This window comes from Impatiens glandulifera, unplaced genomic scaffold (assembly GCF_907164915.1).
Source record: "Impatiens glandulifera unplaced genomic scaffold, dImpGla2.1, whole genome shotgun sequence".
NCBI lineage: Eukaryota > Viridiplantae > Streptophyta > Magnoliopsida > Ericales > Balsaminaceae > Impatiens > Impatiens glandulifera.
The window spans coordinates 29,840-57,439 of NW_025919130.1; the positions used below are offsets into that span (position 1 = coordinate 29,840).

At 37.6% G+C, this 27,600-nt stretch overlaps 1 protein-coding gene, 1 long non-coding RNA gene, 6 other non-coding genes and 1 pseudogene across 8 annotated transcripts; all 9 read left to right on the top strand.

Moving 5' to 3' along the window:
- The first annotated feature begins 17,647 nt into the window (after positions 1–17,647).
- LOC124917481 lies at positions 17,648–20,221 on the top strand. The gene is made up of 3 exons (XM_047457902.1): positions 17,648–17,714; positions 18,363–19,639; positions 19,742–20,221. The coding sequence occupies exons 1-3, from the start codon at positions 17,648–17,650 to the stop codon at positions 20,219–20,221; spliced, it is 1,824 nt and encodes a 607-aa protein (XP_047313858.1).
- Positions 20,222–22,597: 2,376 nt separating this feature from the next.
- On the top strand, positions 22,598–24,014 carry LOC124917483. The gene is made up of 2 exons (XR_007097139.1): positions 22,598–22,649; positions 23,624–24,014. It is a non-coding gene; the product is annotated as an uncharacterized LOC124917483 (long non-coding RNA).
- Positions 22,813–22,896, top strand: LOC124917491. Its single transcript, XR_007097145.1, has one exon. It is a non-coding gene; the product is annotated as a small nucleolar RNA R11/Z151 (small nucleolar RNA).
- On the top strand, positions 22,945–23,057 carry LOC124917485. Its single transcript, XR_007097141.1, has one exon. It is a non-coding gene; the product is annotated as a small nucleolar RNA Z152/R70/R12 (small nucleolar RNA).
- On the top strand, positions 23,197–23,292 carry LOC124917488. The gene has a single exon (XR_007097143.1). It is a non-coding gene; the product is annotated as a small nucleolar RNA Z157/R69/R10 (small nucleolar RNA).
- LOC124917486 lies at positions 23,428–23,554 on the top strand. The gene has a single exon (XR_007097142.1). It is a non-coding gene; the product is annotated as a small nucleolar RNA snoR80 (small nucleolar RNA).
- LOC124917487 lies at positions 23,614–23,708 on the top strand (annotated as a pseudogene).
- Positions 23,779–23,863, top strand: LOC124917490. The gene has a single exon (XR_007097144.1). It is a non-coding gene; the product is annotated as a small nucleolar RNA R11/Z151 (small nucleolar RNA).
- Positions 24,015–24,428: 414 nt separating the features above from the next.
- Positions 24,429–24,519, top strand: LOC124917484. Its single transcript, XR_007097140.1, has one exon. It is a non-coding gene; the product is annotated as a small nucleolar RNA SNORD96 family (small nucleolar RNA).
- Positions 24,520–27,600: the final 3,081 nt, after the last annotated feature.

Here is a 27,600-nt window from a genome sequence, read left to right on the forward strand (position 1 = left end):
TTTCTTAATTAATTAGGTGACCTTTAATATTCTATAACAAATCTTTGTGAATCAAAGAAATCATGTGACAAATTTCAAAATTATCTATTAAAATAAAAATAGATAGGAAATAAATCTTAATTTATATATATATATAAATTTCTAGATAATCATACTTATTATGAATAACATGAATCATCATATTATTAGCTAATATGCATGATATATATAAATAATCACTTAGCACTATAATCAAATAAAACATAACTACAAACGTACCTCATGTCTTAATCGAAGTAATTACATTATCGTGTTATGAACGATAATCCACGTGAAGCGACAATGCTCAAAACAAATCTAGGTGGATCATTCTCACCGAGATAATTCTTGCGAAAATATTTCGACTTACATAATTGTCTCTTTCAATGCATGATTAGAATAAGTTCTAAAATAAATAACTTATTTAATCTCATTATACATATGACCTTCATTTTCTGTCATTATGAATCACATAATTTCTATAAAAGAAATCATTAGGATACCCAATTCATTTCATAATTTCTACATAAGAAATTATAATGATTTCAACATTCATGATTAATGTCATTTAGACAAATCATATTATATATTTATATATATATTTTATAAAAATCATTATGAACTCATTAATCTCATAATTTTTACACAAGAAAATTATAATGATTTTCACACCAAGACTCATGTCTGATTTCTACCAAGAAATCATTGACTACCCATTCATCTCATAATTTCTACGAAATGGTTTCAACATCAATGACTTTCAATGACTTTAACAAGTCTGATTTCTACCAAGAAATCATTGACTACCCATTCATCTCATAATTTCTACACAAGAAATTGGAATGGTTTCAACATAAATGACTAGTGTCATTTTATAACACAAGATTTCTTATGAAAGAAATCATTGGCTCCATTCATCTAATAATTTCTATAAAAGAAATTTGAATGGTTCCATCAAAGAAATCATTGGCTAAATGGGATTCGAATTAGGGACCTTTCGCCTCCTCACACCCTTGCGTTTGAACTTTAAATCACTGTGCCAATGCACCCTTTTATTGTTGTATTACTGTTTACGACCTTTTGTCTTCTCTTTAGATAAACTTACTTTTCTCTTATCTTTGACTTAAACTCTGTCAAACAAAATTGATAACTTAGTATCATAATCAAACGGTAAATATATAATACAATATATATACTTATATAAATAAATATATTATCTCTTCTTAGTTATTAATTTTAATATCACATTCTTTTAATTATCAAACTTAATTAATTTAAGAATGTATATATATAATAATTAATTATTTTAAAACTGAAACCATATGTTTCAATTATAATTAATTTTAACACCATTAATTTTATGAAAATTGAAAGCTAACATATTAGTTACTTTCTTATTTTTATTCCTTATTATTAATAATTTTAATAACCAACAAATATTTATTTAAAAATAAAATAAATTATTGTTTTCTAATTTATTTTCTAGAAAACGTTTGTATAATAAATATACATCATTTTTCTTTAGAATATTAGCTTATAAATGTAAGCTTTCATACAAATAATATTAATAATAATTAACATTATATATATATACAATAAAAACTTATCTTTATTTGTAGATTCTTTTATTTCTTTAGATGAACAACTTTATCTTATCAAAATAAGCCATCATCTCCTTTGCAACATCGCGACTCATATTTCTGAAACATCAAAGACAAAGATTTTCGACGGCAAAAGCTACAAAATAACTTAGCACACGAAACTGTTTTAAGATTGTTAGAAATAATGTCTTGAAATAATAGAAAAATATATATACATACAATGTTACAAATAAATAAAAATAAAATAAGATATACGAAGAACAATATCACCGTATTTGATGGTTGATTCGAGGTATGTGTTAGACACATTTCCCTTAAAACAGTTCTACCGTCTCCCCATGTGCTAGAGCTTATCACAGATAGCTGTCTCCCAGGGTACAACGAATCTAGTAGTGATTCAGCACCGGAATCACTACACAACGAGCATGATAAAGTACCTGAACTATCACCGGGTTTCAACGGAAAAATCGAACACAGAACTCGAAGGACACTCACAAAACAAGAAGAAGACTTTTGGAATTCTAGAGTGAGAAAGAATGAAAATGAAGAAGTGATGTGGTTTTTGTCCATCGAATGGTGTGGGATAGAATGCCTATTTAGATTGTTGAAATAATAAACTGTTAATTAAATCATCAATTGATCCAACGGTTCGCATTGCTTGCCTCTTCATTTGCCTTAATATTTCTTCTTAATGAAGGATAATTGTTTGCCAAAATTAATGAAGACATTTATTTTGCAATACTCACGTTACATGGTTTTTTAATCTGTTGATAATAATATTAAATTATCATAACAATTAATAATAATAACAAACTCATGTAAGTCACACTACAAATTAACAACATTTTGTTAATTGGTCATCAAGGCATTTTGATTAATTAATTTAAATTAATTAATTCAAACATTTGGATCAAATTTCATCCTATAATTCACATTTGAATTTCACATGAAATTGATTTAATTTTATTACCCATATTCTAATTTCCATTCATTAATAGAATTTATAGAATTAGTTTAAAAATTCCAACATTTTGGACACATGGCAAACATGCATTAGACGACCGTCTGTTTTAGACCTTTATTTTGCATATTCCCAAGAAATATTTTTTTCGTTAGGATTTTTCAATGAACTAACCGAACACTTTCAGTTTACAACTTAACCGGTCATGAATTTGAGCCGTTCCGTTTTTTTGAGCTCATTTATGACTTAAGCCATGCTTCATTAAGTGTCGTTTGACCGAACCGGTTTACCGAACCGATTGACCGAACTTCTTGACCGAACCGGTTGACCGAACCGGTTTGATCGATCTTCACTTCGAACCGAAGTCGAGCTACCGAACTGGTATACATTGCCGAGCCGATCTTTCCTACATAGAGATTTCGGTATTTTGCTCAGCTTCCCTGAAATAGCAAAACTTTAAATAATATTTGCAGTCGGTGAGATTTAATCCCTGGCCACCTATGTGACAGGCATGAGTGTTTACCACTACACTACAAAACCTTTTTGTTATATTTAAACCAATTAATATACTTGATATGACTTAACGGTTTAACATATTTATTTGAACTAAGTTTTATCTATTCATTAAACTTTTCATAAGTTCTAACAATTATATTCTAACATATACTAAATGTATTCCCATTTGCAAGAAATTGATGCATTCTGCCACTTATTTCAAAAAAGGATTGCAAAATATCCCAAGACATATAAAAAATCTAAAGTCGCAATAGGGGATTGCGTATTGGCAGATAGACTAAGGCGAGAGTACAAGACTTTTAATAAAGATCCTGAAAATTATCCAGTCGAGGAATTCAAAGAATATTACATTGGTGTAGATCATATATATATGCATGAATGACCAACAGTCGACGATATATACGTGCCACTAAACATAATCCAGAAGCATTGGATTTTGTGTGTAGTTCGTCTTTAGAAGAATCACATTGACGTCTATGACTACGATGCTTATGTTTTTAAGAATCTGGATCCTTATTTGAAACCGTTGTGTGAGATGATTCCCCATGTATTTGCAAAGACAGTTAGTGATGCTCAAATGCAAAGGTTTCCTGACTTCTACTTCCAAGCCATGACATACCAACGGTTTCCACACCCGAAAGTCAAAACCGCAACAGCTAAGATAGGGGAATTCCCAAGAGCAATCGAGAGCAGGGTCTGTGGTGTATTCACACTCATGTATATGGAATACTTGACTGCTAACCAAGATGTACATAATGTGACCTCAGAACACATGATGTTTTAGAGGCAGAAGATGGCGGTCATGTTATTTCATCAAATTATAGAACCCTAATTTGTAATCTTGAAGTGAATTTGTAATCCTGATGGGAATTTTGGGAACTTGAAGTTACTTGTAACTTAAATGTAATATTCAATTGTAGTTTAATTGTTTGTGTATATTCTATTAATTAATTTGTATTTGTATAATTTGAAAAAATTCTCATTTCGCTAAGTACTTCGTGACTCGCTAAGTACTTTGCATTTCGTTAAGTACTTAATGTGTCGCGAAGTACTTCGCGTCTTGCATTTTCTTTATAAATCTAAAACATACAAAGATTCAAATCAAGAAATGAACATGAACTTTACATAACTTACCAAATCAAGAAACTTGAAGATAACGTTCAATGCAAAAACCATTGTGTGTGAAGAAACTTCAAGTCTGAATAGCAATAAGGAAGGATATTCAAACTGAATTGAGTTTCCTTCCTTGCCTGTTATTCAGACTTGAAGATAACCTTCAGAACTATGTCACCATGGTGTATGTGTGTGTGTGTAACTTTACCTCTATTTATAAAAAACAAGTGTAACTTTAACTTTAACTCTAACTCTAACTCTAACTCTAACTCTAACTCTAACTCTAACTCTAACTCTAACTCTAACTCTAACTCTAACTCTAACTCTAACTCTAACTCTAACTCTAACTCTAACTCTAACTCTAACTCTAACTCTAACTCTAACTCTAACTCTAACTCTAACTCTAACTCTAACTCTAACTCTAACTCTAACTCTAACTCTAACTCTAACTCTAACTCTAACTCTAACTCTAACTCTAACTCTAACTCTAACTCTAACTCTAACTCTAACTCTAACTCTAACTCTAACTCTAACTCTAACTCTAACTCTAACTCTAACTCTAACTCTAACTCTAACTCTAACTCTAACTCTAACTCTAACTCTAACTCTAACTCTAACTCTAACTCTAACTCTAACTCTAACTTTAAACTTTTACTTTAACTTTTACTTCTCTAATTATTTAATGTATGTTAAATACTTCACATTTCGTTAAGTACTTAGCGTTTCGTTAAGCACTTCGCATTTCGTTAAGCACTTAACGTTCGTTAAGCACTTAACGTTCGTTAAGCACTTCACATTTCGTTAAGCAAGCAAGGAAGGATACTAAATTGATAACAAGAGTGATACAACATAAATTGATAACAAGGATACTAGTTAGCATAGTTTGATTCATGAAACATACTACAACTTATCACCATAAGGAACAATACAACTTATCACCAAATTCTTAAATTGTTCAAGCTAAAGGAACATACTGTTGAGATGATGACTCATGTTGCTTAAATGATGATGCTCTTGCAGTAGATGGTGCAGGAATTACTACTTTACATGTTGCCCTATTATGTCCTAATCCAGCACATGAACTGCATCGTCTCGGGACCTTACGGACCTCACCTTGAGATGACCTACACTTTGTTTGTGGTCGCCCTTTCTTTACCTTAACATTTGGTTTTAGACACACGCGTTGCTTAATAATTTCGGGAACATCCCAATGTTCTTCATTACCAACAGGATAACATGTTTCCCATATGCATTCATCCAACATTCAGTTGTGTAATACTTGTGAGCATGAAAAATAGAAGATTAAACAATTGATTGAAGTGATTGAACATGTGAGATGAATAATACCTTGAACAGAAGTCATAAGAAACCAAATTCCTTGAACGGGCAGCAGCCATTGCATGCGTACAAGGAAGACCGGAAACTTCAAATACCCTATAAGTGCAATTCATGTCTTTCAAATTGACTTTAAAATGAGACTCATTATCATGCACATAAAACTCGAATCGGTTAAGCGATGATACTGTATAGAATCTAGCCTTCTCGAATCCCCACGTAATAACTTTTCATAATTTAGAGATAAAACTTCTTCGTGGTTGGATGCTTTTTCTCTTCTATCGTTAAACCATTATTGTATTATGAATCTTAAATACTCAGCCATTGCTGTAATGGGATACTTTCTATCTTCCTTGCTCTGACTATTGAAACTCTCAGTATAATTTCTTGTGAGTTGATTGTATCGCTTACCGGGAAAAATGCTCTACTCCATCTTTGGAACCAAATTTCTTCCAAATAGGCAGCAATCCTATGATTTTTAACCTTGATCTTATCAAAAAACCGATTAAATTCGTGGATAGTGTACGCTTTAGAAGCCGAATCAAACTCCGCATGACATTTATCAGTTTTGAATTTGGCCATAATATTCATCTTTATGTGATATGTGCACGCACCGTGGTCTGCTTCTAAAAACACAGCACACAAGGCATTGGTGATACTTGGGTGTCTATCAGATACAAAGACGAGATCATCGACTAATCCAATTGCGTCTCTCAGTTTTTGCATAAAATAAGTCCATGAGTTATTATTCTCTAAATCAACAACGCCGAATGCGACAGGATATAGTTACTCATTCGCATCCAATGCAATAGCCACCAATAGTTGACCTCCCACCTTATGTTTTTAGAAAACTGGCATCAACGCACAATACAGGACGACAAGAGGCTTTGAAACCCCTAATTGAGAGGCATAGGGACATGAACATATACTTGAAGTGGCCGAGCTCGTCTGTCTGGATGTCAGTTATGGTACCCGGATTATACTTCTCCAACATGTAAAGGTATGATGGCAATATTACATAGGATTCCTCTACCGTTCCTCGCACCGCCATTAAAGCATTTTCCCTTGCCCTCCAAGCCTTATTATAAGTCAATAATATCTCATAATTTGTCTGCATGTCTTCAATTATTTTCTTAGACAAATGGTTATGGTGATGGTCCATATACTTACTCTTCATGCACTACCCAATAACCCATGCTGGTGTTTGCATTTTTTTATCTTTGGCCTCGACAAAACTGGGCATGAGTGTTGTTGCTCGAATTTCCGAATCTCAAACATCTCAAATAAATTACCTTTCACAACATGCAATCTCTACTTGCATGTCTCATCCAAACATTCCACATACCAAAGATGTTTTCTTGACTTCTCCACTTTGAATTCAAAATGATTAGTCATCGCATATTTTATAGCCTCACTTGAAGTTCTTTTTTATTATCAAACAACGCACCGACTTCCAAAACGGTTTCACTAGTTAATGCCATCGCAAATGAGGGGTCTGAACGTGATGTGTCTGTCGGGTCTGTCGATGTATCCATTGATGCTTTTCTTGCACTAAATGGTGTACCCAATGATGATCTTCTTGCACTAGATGGTGTACCCATTGATGATCTTCTTGCACTAGTTGGTGTACCCATTGATACTCTTCTTGCACTAGTTAGTGTAGGTATTGATTTAGGTATTGATGCTCTTGCACTAATAGAAGCATGCAAGTCCTGAGTAAGTGGAATGTGAGGCAAAGAGTTATCTCCAGCTTCATTACTTTCAACAAAGACATCTGAGGTAAAACTTCTGGTACAATTTTTTAATTAAGTGATGGTGGTAGTATACTTTCTTGAGTTGGGTATGTAAGTAGTGGTATCTTTTCTTTAGTAAATGGTGACTTCTCTACTACAGAGACACACAATGGTGACACAGTTCGACCTAAAATCAAGCGTGATAAATATGTGTTCAAATTCTCATCTTCACAAATAAAAATAGGTCTAGGATTTGTGATATTCGGAATATCATACTTGACTTGCAACACTAAATCATATGTAGATTTCTGCACGTTAAGTCTATTATAGAGTTTATCAACTAATTCCGCATACCAAGTACTTTGGGGTAAATCCAATATTTTGATTGAAGAGGCATCAAAATACAATATACCATCAGCATCAAATTTTCACTCTCCATTATAGAAAATGAAAACTTCGGCTGCAATAAAAAACATGATTTAGAAACCGGAAATGGATAGTTAATATTGTGAAATGGAAGGCCTTCGCGAAACAAGAAGTCCTTCGCGAAACGGGAAGGCCTACGCGAAATGTGAAGGACTTCGCGAAACGGGAAGGACTTCACGAAACGGGAAGGCCTACGCAAAATGGGTAGTCTCATCAGATAAACCCTAAACAACAACAGTGATTCGAAGATGTAGAAACGAATAACAATAAACGTACTTTGTGGAATAGTGCTCGTGCTTGTCGTTGAGCTCATTACCCGTATCGCCGCCGTCGCCGCCCCGTTTAGAGAGAAGGAGGAGAAGAGTGGGAAGAGAGAGAAGGAGAAGAAGAGAAATGAAAAAAAGAGGCCAAGTTATATTAAATAGTAAGGGTATTCTAGACTTGTTAGATAAAATAAGACCGGTTCAAATAAACCTAACTTAAATAAACTTTCCATGCAGGAACAAGGAACCGGACCGGATGAACAAGAGAACCGACTAAAGAAACCTAACCGGTCAAGCTACCAAACCGATCAAGAGTATTCGGAACGTGACCGCACAAAGAGGATCGGCCAAAGCTCAAAACCGGAATCATCAAACAACCGATCATCAAGACAAGAAATAACCGGAAGAAGTCCGGTTACATCACTCATACCAAAAGTCACTCGGTTAAGTCAAGCGGCCGACCAGTACAAGAAGACAATTTGGGTATCTGTTGAGAATGATACCAAAGGAACAGACTGAATACTTCCATATCCATGCAAGTCTGAGGAAAGCCTACAGGCTGCAGAAAACAGTACTACCGGATCTTTCTACTTCAGGATAAGCCAGAAAGGAAATCTTCCAAGTACAGACAACTGTCCAACAGACAGTGCCTACATTGAGTAAAAGACAAACCCAGCAGGTTTGTCTTACAAACCGGAAGAACAGACCGCCAGGTCTGAGACATAATGCCAGGTCTGAGCTTGACCATCAGGTCTGAGGAAACGACCGTAGGTCTGAAACACTGAATCACTGCACCTCTGCTCAACCAATCAGATTCAAGGAAGTGAAATATGACCGTTGGCATATTTCACCTATAAATGAGGCAGTTGAAGAAGAGTAAATGTGGGACATCAAGAGACACTTAGTGAGACAAGTGAAGCATTGAGAGCATTTACTACAAGTGATAAAACTGTGTTATTCTAAGAAAGCCTAAGTGCTAAATTCAAAGTGTGTATTACAATTTCGGTGTGAATTGTAAGAGTATTATCGAGCCGGAAATAAGTCTCGATCGGATTGTACTTGTATTCCTTAGTGAATATCCTTCTCGCGGTTTCGAGAGGAAGGGGTGACGTAGGAGTTTTATCTCCGAACATCCATAAAATCTGTCTTGTTATTTACTTTCTGCCGGCTTCATTATCTAACCGACTAACTTAACCACACCGCTCTAAACCGACTCTATATTAACCATACCGAATTTCCAGATCACCTAAACCGACCCACTATCCTTCAAATCTCCATCATCCGAAACCGATTCTGCTTATCATACAAGTGTGCCGCTTCAACCTGAAAGAAAATCTCTTCCGCTCTTGAACCTAGTTCAAGGATTTGTGACAGGTTGTGTAGTATTGAAACTCCGGTGTTAATCTCTAATCGGATTAACCACCACCCTACGAGTAAGAACCGCTAACCGGTCCAACCCCCGGTCCTCTAGCGGCGACCTAGATCCTAACAATTGGTATCAGAGCAGTTAGTTTCAATACTCAAGCAAGCATGTATCAGGATAGGCCTCCAATGCTAGAAGGTGATGACTTTGCCAACTGGAAGGCACGCATGCACCTGCACCTAGTCACCTTGGATGATGAAATGGAGTCCATTCTAACCGAAGGACCAATATTCATTGATAAAGACAGAAAGGAATGGACGGCTGAAGATAGAAGAAGGAACAATCTGGACAACCATGCTAGAAACCGGATCTCCAACAGCGTGGACAAAAACACATATTGCAAGATCAGAGATTGCAAAACCGCGAAGGAGACATGGAACACGGTTATCCAGATCTTTGAAGGAAATGAAAGAACAAGGGAGAACAAAATAATGATGGCCACACAGAAGTTTGAAAGCATCAAAATGAAACCAGGAGAATCTATGAAGGAATACAGTGACCGGTTCACTGGTGTGTTAGATGAACTAGCAACTCTGGGCAAGAAGTATGAGAACAAAGAGGTAGTTATGAAAGCTTTGAGATCCCTTCCAAGTGCTTGGGACATAAAAACAATGGTAATGAGGGAGTCAAAGAGCCTACGTAAGATGAAACTATACGATGTATTTGAAGATCTCAAGGCATATGAGTTCAAAATGAGATCTAGAACCGAAGAGGAAGTCTCGGCCTCAACATCAACCAGAGCACTAATCACATCTACAGAACCGGCCGTACCTGCTCCTGCACCTGCATCGACACCGACACCGGTCCCTGCACCCGTACCGATCAGAACCGCCGAACAGTTCACAGAGGATGCCATGGCAATGCTTGCACAGAAATTTGGGAGGTTCATGAAAAGAAGCCAACCAACGAACAACTACTATGGTGACAAATCCAATGTGAGATGCTACAACTGTAACTGTTTGGGACACTTTAAGTGGGAATGCAGGAAACCAAGAAGGGATACCCAGAAACCGGACTATCAAAATGACAGAAACAATTACCAACAAACCGGTGAAGGAAGTGAGGTACCAAAAGCATTAATAGCCGACGATGGTGGAAGTTTGTGGGCTCGCAGTGACAGCGATGATGAGCTCACGTGCCTCATGGCAAATGAGGAACAGGTATTTGATTCCCCCTATGATGAATTTACTAAAGACGAGTTATATGAAGCATTGAATGACATGGTAGAAGAATATAAGAACCTACTGACCATGCTACCTAAGCACCTCAACATTAGAACCGATCCCATAATACCCACTCCGACAAAACCAGAGGTACTTATCATAACCGAACCGGAGGCCATACAACCTGATGATACTCCTACTCTAGAAACCGAGTTAGATCCTAAGACCGAACAATCTAGTGAACCTACTAGAGAACTAACCAAGGAAGAAAATGCCCGACTTCAATATAAGATGGTCGCCTATAAGAGATCTAGCGATATAGTGAAAAACATGAATAAACACTACAGACATCCTCGTTGCAAGTTTGGCCTAGGATACGAGAATAGCTCTAAAGACCGAAAACCCTTACAGAAAGCAAGGCTTATAAGAGGAAACCTTCCCTTTGTAAAATTTCTTAAGAGCACCTGGACAGCTGAAGAGGAGGAGACCGCATACTATAGGGAAGAGAAGCTAAAATACGATTATGTTGGTCCAACCGATTCATGGCTTGACCCTGTGAAAAGAAAAGCCGAAATCCTCAGACATAAGAAAGCCTTTCCTGAACCTCGTAGGTCAAACCATAGATCACCGAACCAAAGACCATCACCATTTAGGACATTTGATGGAAAACCGAAATACACGAGACCGAATGTCAAAAGGACAGTTAAGACCCTAGCAAAGAAGACTGTCCGGTTCATCAAGGTTTGGATACCTAAGGGACTAATCGCATGTGGACCCAAGTAAATGTGGGTACCAAACAGTTGTAAATATGTACATTTGGCAGGATTCAAAGAAACGGCTAGGAAACTCCGAATGGTTCTTGGACAGCGGTTGCTCCAGGCACATGACCGGAAACAGCAATTTGTTAACCGATATCAGAACAGCAACCGATGCTCTAATCACCTTCGGTGACAACTCAAAAGGTAAAACTGTGGGCAAGGGTAAGATTGTCCATGGTAACCTAACTATTGATAATGTACTTTTGGTTGAAAACCTAAGTTTTAACCTACTTAGCATCAGTCAAATGTGTGATGCTGGATATACTGTAGAATTCCTTAAACATGCATGCTTAGTTAAGAACTCTCAGGGTATTGTACTACTAACCGGAAATAGAATAGGTAACATCTATAAGGTAGACTGGAAAACCAGAGTAGAATATCCTATATGCATGATAGCTAAGACTGATCAAACCTAGCTATGGTACAAGAGACTAAATCATCTAAATATGAAAACTTTAAACTATATTCGTGGTAAAAAGCTAGTTGAAGGTATTCCTGATATAGTATTTAACCAGGATAAGGTTTGTTCAGCATGTCAAATGGGTAAACAAACTAGGTCATCTTTTAAGAGTAAAGGAAACATTCAATCTAGCCGATGCTTAGACCTCCTTCATATGGACTTGTTTGGACCGATTCAGGTTGTTAGTTTAGGAGGCATGCTTTACACCATGGTAGTTATTGATGATTATTCTAGATATACATGGGTTATATTCTTACCATCTAAACGTGAAACCGTATCAAACCTGATTACACTTCTTAAGCGCCTGCAAAATGAAAAATCAACTCGCATTAATAGCATTCGAAGTGACCGGGGTACCGAATTTACCAATAGTACATTAACTGCATATCTTGATGAATCCGGCATTAGACACGAGTTGTCTAGTGCTAGGACTCCTCAACAAAATGGCCTGGCCGAGAGAAGAAACCGGACTCTCAAGGAAGCCGCACGGTCCATGATAGCCGACTCCGGCATTGCTCAGAAATTCTGGGTTGAGGCTATCAACACTGCATGTTATACACAAAACCGCTCTTTAATAAACAGATTTCACAACAAAATACCGTATGAGGTTTATTTTAACAGGGTTCTTAAACTCAAGTACCTCAGGATTTTCGGTTGTAAGTGTTATATACATATAAATGGTAAAACCCAACTCACCGTTTTTGATGCAAAAACCGATACTGGCATCATGCTTGGATACTCAGCAGTAAGTAAAGCATATAGAGTATATAATAATAGAACTGCAACCATGGAGGAAACAATTCACGTTGTTTTCGATGAATCGGTTGAAAGCAATACTGCTTCATGCTTTGATCTACACAACAGATTGGAAAATAACAATATTCATTCTGATAGTGAAGATGAGACTCCGGTCTTCAGGCGGTTTGTCCATGACCAAATGGGTAATATTGATACCCAGCCGGATCAAGCTGTTCCACAACAGGAAGCTGACACTTCGGTCCAATCCGAAGGAGTCGGTCGGTCTGACAATCATGTTCAGCCTACCGACATGTCTAGCCTTGGTCAAGTTAACGGTAATTTGGTAGACACTCCTGAACTGAATCTCAGAAGAAACAGTAAACATCCTCCTGAGCAAATTATAGGTGACCCTTCAGAACCTGTTCGAACTAGGAGTCAACTTCTGGAAGGATATTTTAACTCTGCTTTCATATCCCAGATTGAACCGAAAAGAATAGATGAAGCATTGTCAGATCCGGATTGGATCTTGGGAATGCAAGAAGAACTAAGCCAGTTTGAGAGTAGTAAAGTCTGGTACCTAGTTCCCAGACCGAAAGATCAATCGGTCATAGGAACAAGATGGGTATTCAGAAACAAACTCAATGAAGACGGTTTGGTCACGAGGAACAAAGCCAGATTAGTGGCTCAAGGCTACAAACAGGAAGAAGGCATTGATTTTGAAGAATCATTTGCCCCTGTAGCCAGGATAGAAGCCATAAGGATTTTTCTAGCTTTTGCGGCTTTCAAAAACTTTAAGGTTTTTCAAATGGATGTTAAAAGTGCATTTCTGAACGGTGATCTACGTGAAGAAGTGTACGTTGAACAACCACCCGGTTTCAAAAACGCTGCATTTCCAAACCATGTATACCGGCTGAATAAAGCTTTATACGGTCTAAAGCAAGCACCTAGAGCCTGGTATGATACCCTAACCGCATTTCTATTAAAGCATGATTTCACCATCGGTTCGGTGGATAAAACTTTGTTTAAGTTTGAAAAGAAGGAACATATCCTACTTGTTCAAATTTATGTAGATGATATTATTTTCGGTTCCACCGATCCGAAGCTTTGTGACAAGTTCTCAAAAATGATGACTGACAAGTTTGAAATGAGTATGATGGGAGAATTAAGTTTCTTCCTAGGTCTTCAGGTCAAACAACTCGAAGAAGGAACATTCATCAGTCAACCTAAATATACCAAGGAGCTACTGAAGAAATCCGGGATGGATACCTGCTCCTCGGCGGCTACTCCAATGAGCTCATCAATTAAACTGGACAGGGACGATGAGGGTCAATCAGTAGATCAAATTGCATACCGAGGCATGATCGGTTCCCTACTGCACCTGACAGCGAGTAGACCGGACATCCTGTTTGCAGTTGGTGTGTGTGGGAGATTCCAAGCAAATCCAAAGCAATCCCACTACACAGCCGCAAAAAGGATACTGAAGTATCTCAAAGGCACTCCTGATGTCGGTCAGTGGTACCCAAAGGACTCATCCTTTAATCTAACAAGCTACTCAGACGCAGATTATGCAGGGTGCAAGATCGACAGGAAAAGCACCAGTGGAACATGTCAGTTCCTAGGTGACCGACTGGTGTCATGGCACAGCAAGAAACAGACATCGGTGGCTACATCAACCGCGGAGGCTGAATACTTGGCGGCCGGAAGTTGCTGCTCTCAACTCCTCTAGATCCAACAACAGCTGAAGGACTTCGGTGTCATAGCCGAAGAGTCACCGATCTTCTGTGACAACACAAGTGCCATTGCGATCACCTACAACCCGGTTCTCCACTCCAGAACCAAGCATATCGACATCAGGCATCACTTCATCCGAGAGCATGTCACGCTGAAGCATATCCGGCTGGAATACGTATCGACCGATCAACAAGTAGCCGATATCTTCACGAAGCCGCTGCAGGAAGCTAAGTTTTCTCAATTCAGGCTTACTCTCGGCTTAACCGACATTAGCCAAATCCTTCCAAAGGATGCTTAAAGGGAAACCGGTTCAGTTAGACAAACCGGTAATTCTTCCTAAGATGTCGAACTTCGAATCTTCAGGGCGTTTGCGGAAGAACCGCCCAGTTCATCAGATAGAGTAAACTGACCGGCTACTTGGTGCATGCACCAAATAACCGCATTGGGATGAACAACTGATACCTGACCGGTTCGGAAGCAAGCTACCCTAGATTATTTGAATTTCAAACAGAAGAGGAATAGTTATCAGAGGTTAAGGATATCTGTTCTGCAACATTACCCTTTCAAAGTAAAACAGGTCGCGCCTAAAAAGACGTGAAGATCTTTTGATATCTTTCACAGTCCAGGCCTATGACCGACAGCCTAGTCTGAAAAACATGCCTATTTCATGCAATAACTAATACCCTGCAGTCAATAGACATTACCTCATTCAATACCTGGATAATAGGATAGCCCCCAAACTAGTATTTAAGGGAAGCACATATTCACTCAAACATTCACAAAACAAAACACATCCTCTCACTAAGGCAAACCAATCATGTCTCACTTCCCAAACATCCTCCAAGTCGATTTTGAATCCTGCTCTAGTACCGAACACTATGAGGTGTATCGGATGATCAAGAAACTGGAAGATACTGGCCTCCAGTATTTTCTGGATGACAAGCAAACTATCTACCCTGAATCCGTCTTGGAATTTTACTATAATGCCAGGGTATTCCGGGGCACACCCCACTTTGATACCCACATCCAATCAAAGGTTGGGGGTATAATCTTCGATTTCACCGAGCAGGACTTCGCTCGGTGCTTCGGTCTGCCTAAGCAAGGGATCACAGACCTCAACCCTCCGGCCGATATTAAGGCTGAGGTCTCCCTCTCCCTTGCCCGGTCGGATGAGCCTGTTGATGATCATGGCTCTAAGTCTCTCTTGAGGGCTGAGTATCAGCTCCTCAACGATGTAATAGGAAGGGGCATCTTTGGAAGAGATGTCACCAACACCTATTGCGCGGCGACTTTCAACATGATGGCGGCCATCATCACCAGCACGCCGGTCAACTAGTCCCGGGTGCTATTCGACACCCTCATCTGGATGGTCAACATCCGGTCGGTCGGTCTTATTCCCCAAATAAGCAGCCTTCTGGTGGAACTTGGTGTTCCAACCTGTCCTGGCGAGGGTTTGAACCAGGCCCAGGTGCTAACCAGAGAGATGACCGATTCATTCTATGATCGGTTTGAGAGAGAATGGAGGAGGAGGAACTTCAACCTCCCTCAAGAAGTCAATCCCCGCGCCCGCTAAGTTACTCCTTCCTGCATCCGGTCGTTTTGCAGTATGTACCGGATGAACTTTTAACCAACTCAAGTTTGATCATTTCGACTTTACCTATGTTTCTTTCGGCTTTGTTTGTGTCTCTCTTGATTTCATGTTTTCTTCATCGCTCTTTATGCCATTTTCGGCATTGTTTCTGTTATCTTCAGTTTCAATCTTATTAATCTCGGTTATGTTTAAGTGCATTCCTAATTAATGAGATAATACCCAACCAACTGAATATTTAATATCTAACTAATCTGGTCGTTTCCAACTAACACTTACCTAGGGCTTTGCAATCTGCCGCTTCCCCATGCGCCTTGAAAATGTAAAGATTCTCTTCCCTAATAAAACAAAACTGACCATCAATGATAATATTTTCCCTCCAAAACCGATCCTATATAAGGAGCCATTCTCTACTCATTTTATCACATCCGAAAGCACAAGATCACATCTGATATTCTTGAATCCCGTCTCTCTCAATACCGAAATCATGCCGAGCAGAACTCTGGGTAACTTCCTAAGCATTGATTTCAACTCTTGCATGGGCGAGAGGGACTGTACTACTGAGCAGAAACTCATGTATCACTCTCTTGCTGAAACCGGCCTTCAACCTTTTCTTGAAGAGGCCGGTCCTATTCTCCTAGACGATGTCAAGGCCTTCTTTCGAAGCGCCTGCATCAGGGGACAGTACATCGTCTCTACTGTTAGAGACCATACCTTCTGGATAGACGAGGTTGAATTTGCCTAACTTTTCGGTCTTCCCACTGAAGGTTTCTCTGACTTTCCGACTATAGAGGATCTTGCGGGGTTTGAAACCGCCCAATACCTGTCGGCCACCCATGCTCCGGTGGAACACTTTGGACCTAAAACCCAGCTTGCTATTTACGGTCAGCTACTGCTCGAAATCGTGACCCGGTCAATTCTGTGTCAATCTCCGAATCAACGGTATTCTAGGAATACCTACAACCTTATGACCCACATTCTTTGCGAATCAGCCATCAACTGGTCGACGGTCATATGGGAAAACCTAAAGAATATGGTGCTGACCAAGAAAGGTCTCGGGTATGCACCGCATATCAGCAAACTGATTCTTGAGTACCGACCAGAGTTCGGACCGGGCACACCGGCTCCCTCCTCAAACATCCTCGACAAGGATTCTGTAATAGACCGAATCTGTAGAATGTCTTTTCAATAGGCTGTACTTTACATTATTTCTGTATGCCTATCTTTGTACCGAATCCTATGCCGGTTTCCTTTCTCTACTACTTGAATTTTAATATCATTTCAGTTTAAATGACCGGGTCTTTTTAACTCTTTGAACATTTATCTAAGTAACCGGTTAACATCTTCAAACTATAACCGCGTTATTATTCGGTCACATAAACTCTGCTTAAAATAATCTGTTAACACTCTAACCGGTTAGACTTCGAAACCGTATCATCAATCGGTTTCCAGAAAAAGAGTGCGTCATCAATGACATAAGCAAAGGATTTTGGAGGGAAATTTCCCGCCGAAAATTGCCGCCCCCATGTTTACCGCCCTTTGTTTGGCGCCCATTATCTCCCGCCCTCGGTTTGGCGCTCATTTCATTTTGGAGGGAAAATTCCCGCCTTTTATTGATGGGACGGTTGGGTCTTCAAACCGCACCTATAAAAGGGGCTTTCGGTCATTTTACTTCATTCTCACGCGAATCTACTTTCTCTCTCTAAGCTCTCTAACTCTTTTGAAGCGGTTCTCTTCCTCACATTCTCTAATTCTTAAACATGGGGCGTGATTCGGCTTTGTTCAGACTCTACTCTCAGGTGGATTTCGAGGAAATCCGGTTGAATGGTACACCCGAGGCGAAGGAAGTTACTGACCGGCTAATCAAAACCGGTCTGGAATACTTCCTCGGCGGTCCCCATATTATATACAAAGATGCGGTCGAAGAGTTCTTCAACACCGCAAACGTCGCCTACGACAAGATCACCGCGACTGTATGCGGTTCACAAATAGAGCTCACCGAAACATTGGTGGCCGAGAGCTTGCATCTTCTAACGACCGGCCAGGAAGCAACAGCAGAAATAGAGCAGGACACCTTTGAGGCGGCTTGCTACATTCTATCGGCAACCAATGAGCCGATCAAAACATCCGGGAGTAAACAAATGTTGAGGCCGGAGTTAATCCCGGTATGTGACATCTTCGCAAGGGCGATTCTGGCAAGGGGATGAAACTTCAGCAACCTCACCAAAGACAAAATCAAGATGTTGATCGGTCTAATGGAGGGAAAAGAGGTCAACTGGGCAAGATCGGTGTTCAGTAACCTAATGGACATGGTGAAACCGGATTCAAACCGGTCGTGGGGATACGCCGTGCCCCTCGGAAAGATCTTCCTCCATCTAAATCTCGACGTCGGTCCCGGCATTGCGGTAGTAGAACGCTGCCTCATCAGATCAAGGCAATTCCTTGAAAGAACACAACCGGCCCCTAGTTCCGAAGGTGGCCGAAAGAAGAAAACCGCCAAGAAAGTCGCCTCAACCAAAGCAAAGGCCGATGGGAAAGGCAAAGAAAAGATAACTTTCTCAGAACCATCTCAGCACACAGAAGATGAGGAGTGGGCCTCTGAGAGAACAGACACCAAAAAGACGGAGGATGATAGAACGGTCCTCAATGAAGACGGCTCGGCCCAGAGTCCTAAGGATGCCGCACCAAACACCAACACTGAAACCACCGAGGGTGGAGAAGAGGTTGATAAAGAAACCGATGATGAAGGCGACAACACAGAGAGGGAGGAGGCCGAAGAAGCAGAAGCCGATAGGATAACTGGGAACCTCCTTCAAAGCATCAGAAGAAAAGCCGAGTCGGTTGAAGAACTATACCTGGAGTGGCACGAGCACCGGTTTGATACACCGTATAGACAAATCCTACCGGGCCACACAGATGAGCAATGCATACGCAGACTGGAGGAAGTGGAGGACCTGATGATGAACGTTACGAATTCCAACACACTTCAGGAGGTACAACACCGAACTTGTCTCTTGTTACCGAAAACTCAACTTCGGAAACTAAAGACAAAAATCCGGAAAATTAAGGAAGAGCTCAACAAGATGGAATCGGTAGGCACCCTAGCGCCGCGGGTGTTAGCAAGGCTTGAAAAAGCCAAAGGAGAACTAATTCAAGAAGTCGAGCGGCTGGAAGCCATATGCAGCCGAATGAAAGTACCGGTCTATAACACTCCCGTGATCGAAAGGTTTCCGGTCGACTGTCCAACACCTCCAAGGGAGGATACGGCACCAATAGAACTTCCAAAAGAAAATGCTGCACCGATAGAGTCCAGTGAAAGAGCCGATCCAAATCTCACCGAGCGATCACCTCCACCTCCGCCGGAGGTTCTCGTTTCAGACGTTACTAAAGAATGGGTTGAGGACCGCATTAAAGAGTTCGACGAGACCACGGTTCAGCCGTTCAAAGTTAGATTCGGCAGGATAGTTGATTCGGCCCTAAAATTCACCGACGCCACAAAGAATCTATTGGAAAGCCATCAAGAACGGTGCTCAGACCTCGGCAAAGGTCTGTGGGACGTGGCGGTTCAGCAAGACAAATGTGTTCAGCGAACCACAATTCTGGAGGATGTGACCTCCGAGTTAAAGAAAGACCTCGACCGGCTTGAAAGGGATACTGATCAACGGCTGAATACGATGAGTGGGGATCTGATCGGCACGACACTTACCCGGGTCTCCGAACTCGAAAAGATAAATGGGGGTCTCGTGGCCGAAGTAAAGGCGCTTTCCGAACAAATGGCCGAAATTCTAAGGGCTAAGATGGACGCGGACGCCGCAGCTGTAGCGGCTGATGCTCAAATAGCTAAGAGGGTCCAGGATGCGCTGGATGCCGAAGCAGGAAAAGATAAAGAGGCTCCGCGCTCATCTCAGCTGACTGAAGCGGAAGTGGAAGCCGCGCGAATTCAAAGAGGAGAGGCCCTGTTCCCAGGGTTTGCTGATAAAGTAGCCACTCTAGCAGCAGAGGATGCTGAACGGTTGGAAAGGGAGGCACGGAGGCTGGAAGGCTATGCAAAGGAAAACGAGAAGAAGAAGAAGGCGGCCGCCTCCGCCTCAGCGCCGAAAAAGCGGAAGAGGGAAGCTACTAAAAAGGAGGCTCTTAAGAAGGTTCAGATTGCAGAGCTGCTCAGAGAGGTCTCTGAACCAGTCATCCCAAGTACATCGGAGCAGGACGACCAAATCGAAGATGAAGTCGAAGCACAACTACGGTCTCGGTCTACAAGACGACGATCTTCCGAACCGACCGGTAGACAGCAACCAAAGAAGAAGAGCATATATGAACTCACGGACTCTGATTAGGGACTACCTTTCCTCTTATTGCCTTAGTACTTTTATATATATTTTGTCTCTTTAGATAAAATAAGACCGGTTCAAATAAACCTAACTTAAATAAACTTTCCATGCAGGAACAAGGAACCGGACCGGATGAACAAGAGAACCGACTAAAGAAACCTAACCGGTCAAGCTACCAAACCGATCAAGAGTATTCGGAACGTGACCGCACAAAGAGGATCGGCCAAAGCTCAAAACCGGAATCATCAAACAACCGATCATCAAGACAAGAAATAACCGGAAGAAGTCCGGTTACATCACTCATACCAAAAGTCACTCGGTTAAGTCAAGCGGCCGACCAGTACAAGAAGACAATTTGGGTATCTGTTGAGAATGATACCGAAGGAACAGACTGAATACTTCCATATCCATGCAAGTCTGAGGAAAGCCTGCAGGCTGCAGAAAACAGTACTACCGGATCTTTCTACTTCAGGATAAGCCAGAAAGGAAATCTTCCAAGTACAGACAACTGTCCAACAGACAGTGCCTACATTGAGTAAAAGACAAACCCAGCAGGTTTGTCTTACAAACCGGAAGAACAGACCGCCAGGTCTGAGACATAATGTCAGGTCTGAGCTTGACCATCAGGTCTGAGGAAACGACCGCAGGTCTGAAACACTGAATCACTGCACCTCTGCTCAACCAATCAGATTCAAGGAAGTGAAATATGACCGTTGGCATATTTCACCTATAAATGAGGCAGTTGAAGAAGAGTAAATGTGGTACATCAAGAGACACTTAGTGAGACAAGTGAAGCGTTGAGAGCATTTACTACAAGTGATAAAACTGTGTTATTCTAAGAAAGCCTAAGTGCTAAATTCAAAGTGTGTATTACAATTTCGGTGTGAATTGTAAGAGTATTATCGAGCCGGAAATAAGTCTCGATCGGATTGTACTTGTATTCCTTAGTGAATATCCTTCTCGCGGTTTCGAGAGGAAGGGGTGACGTAGGAGTTTTATCTCCGAACATCCATAAAATCTGTCTTGTTATTTACTTTCTGCCGGCTTCATTATCTAACCGACTAACTTAACCACACCGCTCTAAACCGACTCTATACTAACCATACCGAATTTCCAGATCACCTAAACCGACCCACTATCCTTCAAATCTCCATCATCCGAAACCGATTCTGCCTATCATACAAGTGTGTCGCTTCAACCTGAAAGCAAATCTCTTCCGCGCTTGAACCTAGTTCAAGGATTTGTGACAGGTTGTGTAGTATTGAAACTCCGGTGTTAATCTCTAATCGGATTAACCACCACCCTACGAGTAAGAACCGCTAACCGGTCCAACCCCCGGTCCTCTAGCGGCGACCTAGATCCTAACAAGACTTTTTACACATTTCCACTTTGCAAAATACGAAGTCCCTTCATGTGACGCGAAAAGGGTAATTTCGTCCAAAGAAAAAAAAAAACCACGAAATCAATTGAATTTATCGTGTGACCACCCGGTCAAATACCCAATCTTCGGGTCATTGCGTCAAATTTCCCTTGTGTAGTGATTTCACAATATAATCTACAGATGAAATCACTTTCACATACTAAATATTCAAAATTAATTTAGTTTATTATATAAATTTAATTTTAATTTTAAATTATTATTTTTATATTTAAATTATTATTTTTATAAATTTTATTATTTTTATTTTAATATATATTTAAATTATTATATTATAATATAATATAATATAATATAATATAATATAATAAATATCTACTTGATTGGTTTAAAAAATATTTGCTAATTAATGTTACAAATTTTTACAATAATGTTTTCATAATTATCTCATTTTTTTTATTTTATTTTTGAGTTTAATCAAGAGAGTTTTTTTTTTTTAAAAAAATTTATATACATAATTTAAAATATCACTTTTTTTTATATATACTTACAAAAAAAATCTTTTTCAAAATTAATATATATTTATATATATATATCATTTTTTATTTTAAAATTAATTATAAGAAACCTTTATTTTATTTGATTATTTTTTTGAATACTAAGCAAAATAATTAATCATTTAAAATGAGATAATGGTAATTTATTTTTATTAATTATTAAGTTATTATATTATTATGTTTAAAATGTTGTAAATTACTTAGTATTAATAATTATTTATGAAAATTATTAAATTAATATTCATTATATAAAATAGTTATTAAAATTATCTGTATTCGAGGAGAGAAAGTATCAGTGAGTCACGACTAAAATACAAATAAAATATAATTACTAGTTTCATTTAAACTTACTAAAAATAATGGCTGGAAAATGGAAACCCTAGTTACGGAATAGTGTCCTATTTATTCCTCCCAAGCCCTTTGCATTTCAATATCATCTTTTCTTCTCTCCGTTGAAGAGACGATTCCTATGTTTTAACAACATCCTCTTCGGCGATAGGTTCTTGCTCATATGTTAATCTTTTCTTTCATGGTTTTTTTTATTGTGAATTTGATGTGTGCAGTGATGAGTATTTTATATGGACTAGAGTTTCTGATCTGGGATTCCAATAGATGCTTTTCTCTGAATTAAGAAATTCTTGTATCTTTTTTATTCTTATTCTGGGCTTACGATGAAAAATTCATATATCTTAGCGGATTTCAGTGAGAATTTTTCAATGATCTGATTGTTACACACACTGAAGCCCTTGTTGTTCTTAACAATTGAATTTTCTCTTAGAGATGTGGGGTTATTCTATGCAATGATGAGACTAAACACCAAATTGGTGATTAGGGCAGTGGAATTAGGGACACTTTTGTGTCTCTCCGTGAGTCCCTTAATAAACGACTTCTCCTTCCACTGAGTATACATACACACACATCCTCATTGGTTATTTCTCCATTTTTTTTAATATAATTAATTCACTCATTTTTTTAATATGAATATTGTTGTATATCCTAATTGACTTGCACTTTGTTTAATTGATCATGCAATCTTGTATTCTGAAATTGTTGCGGTGATGAGACTTTTGTGGACTAGAGTTTCTGATCTTGGGATTTATCCCATTATTGAAGACAAACCCTTGGCTGTCTGAGCACATAGTTTATTTGAAATCGTAGTTGATCATTATTTCTCATCATAATCATGGTGGTAAAGATGTTTGTTCTATTCAAGTATGAGACCAAGTTTATGTTATACATTGGATCATTCACAATGTTTTTAGTTTCATACGTCCTTTACCAATACTGGGGATTAATATGTTCCTTTTAGTTTAATGGCACGGACGCAATATGAATATTGTGGTTATATCCTGATTACTAACTTTTACTCTGTGTTACTTAATCCTGGAAACGCCACATAAATGTTGATTTCTCCTTATAATGCAAATGTTTTATTCTACTTGATGTTAGATTGTTAAATTGTTTTGTGTGCAGTGATGAGACTTATGTGGACTAGAGTTTCTGATCTTGGGTTTTATCCCATTATTGAAGACAAACCCTTGGCTGTCTGAGTACACAATTTATTTTTATTGTTTTTGTTCATTGACATTCAACATATTGAACAAGAACCCATTCATAATTTCATTTTTGGGCTTATGATGAAAAATCACATTATCTTAGCGGATTTCAGTGAGATTTTTTTCAATGATCTGAATGTTACACACATTGAGGCCCCTTTTATACTTTTTATTGATCTGAATGTGTTATTTTAATCTGACAACTATTCTAATGGAGCAAATTATTTAGTCTTTGCAAATTCCATTCATAGTCGTCAAAGATTGAGCCTCCTTTTCTGATCAATGAATGGTTGAGATTTTCTCTCTTAGGAGATGGGACTTTCCTGTTCTTCAGATGGTGTGCGATCTCATATCCTATTGCCTTGAGTAGCAGTTTCTGCCATTACCTTTTGGGATTTGCCATGAGAAATACATTTCATTGATTTTATATCATTCTATTTGATTTTATTATCTTTTCAGGTTAAATAACAAATTCATGACTGAATGGCACATTGTCCTTGATGTTATTTATTCTGCAAATTTTGAGGCTACTCCTTTGAAATCTATCATTTCTCTTCCGTCTCAATGGGATCTCTTATCATGTTATTATATATATTTTGAATATAATTTTGATAAAATTATTATAATATTATCAATATTTTAACCGCACATCATAAATATATCTCAACATTGATAGGAAGTTTGATTATTCTTAATTTTTCATTTTAAATGGTTGGATTTGTTTGTCTGTGAGGATATCAGTTAAAATAACACCATCTTTCGGGACTGAATGACCTTTTGGTCTTGATGTTATTAATTCTGCAATTCTGACTTCATTTTAACATTTTGACCATATTTTGAATCTCTTTTAAGGAATCCACCTTGTAAAAACATTTTTTTTTTCTTTTTAGAATGTCAGATGCTTTTGTGAACTAGAGTTTCTGATTTTGTGACTCATTCCATGATTTGAAGACAAACCAATGGTTGTCTGAGCATAATGTTTAATTTCTTTTTAATGTTAATGTTGATCAACATATTTACCTTCTAAACAAGAATTATGTTGCAATGTTTTTTTCTAGGCTTATTTAGAAATTGGTTATCTAAGTAGATTTTAGTGAGATAGTATTAATGATCATTGTTACACATGCAATTGAATACCTTAAATTCAAGAGCAAACACTTTTCAATCATAGTCTATTGCATTTAGAATTATCCATATAATATACTAAAGAAAACCTCATATTTTATTTATTTCTTTTGAATGAGATCTCTATTAGATAGATATGTTACCATTACAATTATTTCAGTTTAACATAACAAATCCCATTATAAATGTATTATTTCTATAATCCCTGAACTATTCAAATTATTTCCAGTTAAATTCTCAAATTTTGAGCTGTTTGATAGAAGTTTTGTTGCAATCAACCATGGATATTTTAAAATGAACCAAAAAAAAAATGGATATCATAAGAATCCAAGTTGAAGTCCCAGTTTGAGACAGTTCAGTGTATCTTTGTTGGTAAAGTGTATAACCAGTGTTTACATAGCAAAAATATTATTTTTTATATTTTCTTTTAAAATATATATATAAAAAATAATTGTTTGGATAAATAAAATAACAATAAGTAGATAGATAGATGTTCAATAGATTGTTTGTCTCAAGATCAATAGATTAGATTGTTTGTCTTAAGATAGAGTATTTTCAAAAAATGTTGAAATTTTATATAAGGCCCTAAGTTATGTTGTAATTTAAATTATGAATACAAATTTAAAATTTTATATTTTAGTTCGTCCAATTTTATATCTGTTTGATTGTTCAATTTATTGATTAAAAACGATCTTAAATCATTTTAAAGTTTTCTTTTGAAACCAACTAAAATAAAATCAATCATTTCAAATAAAAATATATTATAAAATTAAAGTGTATAACCAGTGTTTAGATAACAAAAATATTATTTTTATATTTTCTTGTAAAATAAATATATAAAAGATAATTGTTTGGATAAATAAAATAACAAAAAAGTAGATAGATAAATATTCTCAATAGATTATTTGTCTCAAGATAGAGAATTCTTAATAGATTTTAATATATATATATATATAATGATGCTTAGTGTCCGGATTTTTGGGTTGAGATCTGTGGTTAATTTGGATATATGTTAGAGTAAATGGATACTTTGGTCGAATTCTAGATTGACCCGTCTATAAACTTAAAACGGTTAAAAATAAAATTAAAAATACTATAGGTATGTTTCGAACTCGCAATCTAACAAGTACAACTTTTTAACCAACTAGGTTAATAACATATTATATTTTAAATTCAACACCAAAATTGATGAACGCGGAATATTTTTAACTAACTATCGAGAACTGTGGTTAATTTGGATATATATATAAAAAGTAAATTAATGGATATTTGGGTCGGATTCTAGGTTAACTCTCCCATAAACTTAAAACGGTTAAAATTAAAATTAAAAATGTTATAGGTATGTTTCGAACTCACAACCTAACAAAATAAATACAACATTTTAACCAAATAGGCTAATAACATTTTATATTTTAAATTCAATATCAAATTTGATAAACGCAGGACAATGAAATAATATATTTTTATCCGTGTGTATCGTACATAGATCTTCCTAGTTTTATATAAAGTCTTAAGTGAAAAGTGGTATAAATTCACTATAAGCTATGTTGTAATTTAACTTATGAAGAAGAAGGAAAATGTAAAGGTGGTTTGGATTTATTATTTAGAATTGTTAATAAAAATAAATGAATAATATATATTAATTTTAAAAAGTGTCATGTCAATCATACATGTCATCTTATTTAATATAGAACTTAACATGCTAGGATATTTTTGTTAACTAATAACATAGATGAACATTAAGCTCAACTGTAGTGGTATGATGAACAAAAGTTTGTTTGGTGATATACGTGAATATTTCATTGTGATTTGATGATAAAATTGGTCTTCTTCCCGTTATCTATTTGGATTGCACACTATGACGGGTGTCCTATTAACTTTGGGATCTTCGAACTAGATAAGACCCTCTTCTTCATAGACGCCAAGGTCAGTGAGAGGCTCATGAATTATATGTACAAAAGATAAAATACCACGACGATAAATTTTCACAACAGTGTAAGGAAAATGTGTCCCACTTTGGAGGAGTTTCGGGATATTCTCATGATAAAGAGTAAGAGCCTCCTATACCTTAAGCCACTATTCGAGACTATGTCTTTGAGAAAGGTTATTCAAGAAGACTTTGGTTATACAAATACCACATTAGATAACTTAGTCAAGAGAAGTATCATCGACTTTAAGAAGTGGCATGCATTGGTGGTCAAAAACAGAGTCATACATAAGTTCGAGAAGTTTAACCTCATGACGATCACGATCCACTTAGCCCATTTATTTTTTGCTCAATCTGACAGAAATCCATCAACCAAAGTATTAGAGATGACTTATCACAAGTGTGACTCTAAGAGATAGGCTGAACATGGTAAACCCGAAATCTATAATCAATGATGATATCATTATTCGAGATCTTATGTCTTATTATCAGATATTGGAGATGTCTCACATGATAGATAGAAAGTTATGATCATGTTGTTCGGGTTTGAGTCCACCATAACTTATTACACTTTGCCTCTATTTAGGCAATTTGGTCAAGATACAATGCCTTATTTAAAAGGAATGTCTTGGCAATAATAATATATTCAACTAAGAGATGTAAGTTGCTCACTCGGATAAATGGAGTAAGGCAAAGGTAGTGAGTATGCCCACAAAGAGGATCGATTACTTGGGAGACTCCCGAAAAGAGGTAGAGCAAGCTCAAAAGAAGAGAACGAAGATAAGTGACAAAAGGAAGACGAGCTCGATGGTAGTTTATATTCATTTTATGTCATTTTCCTT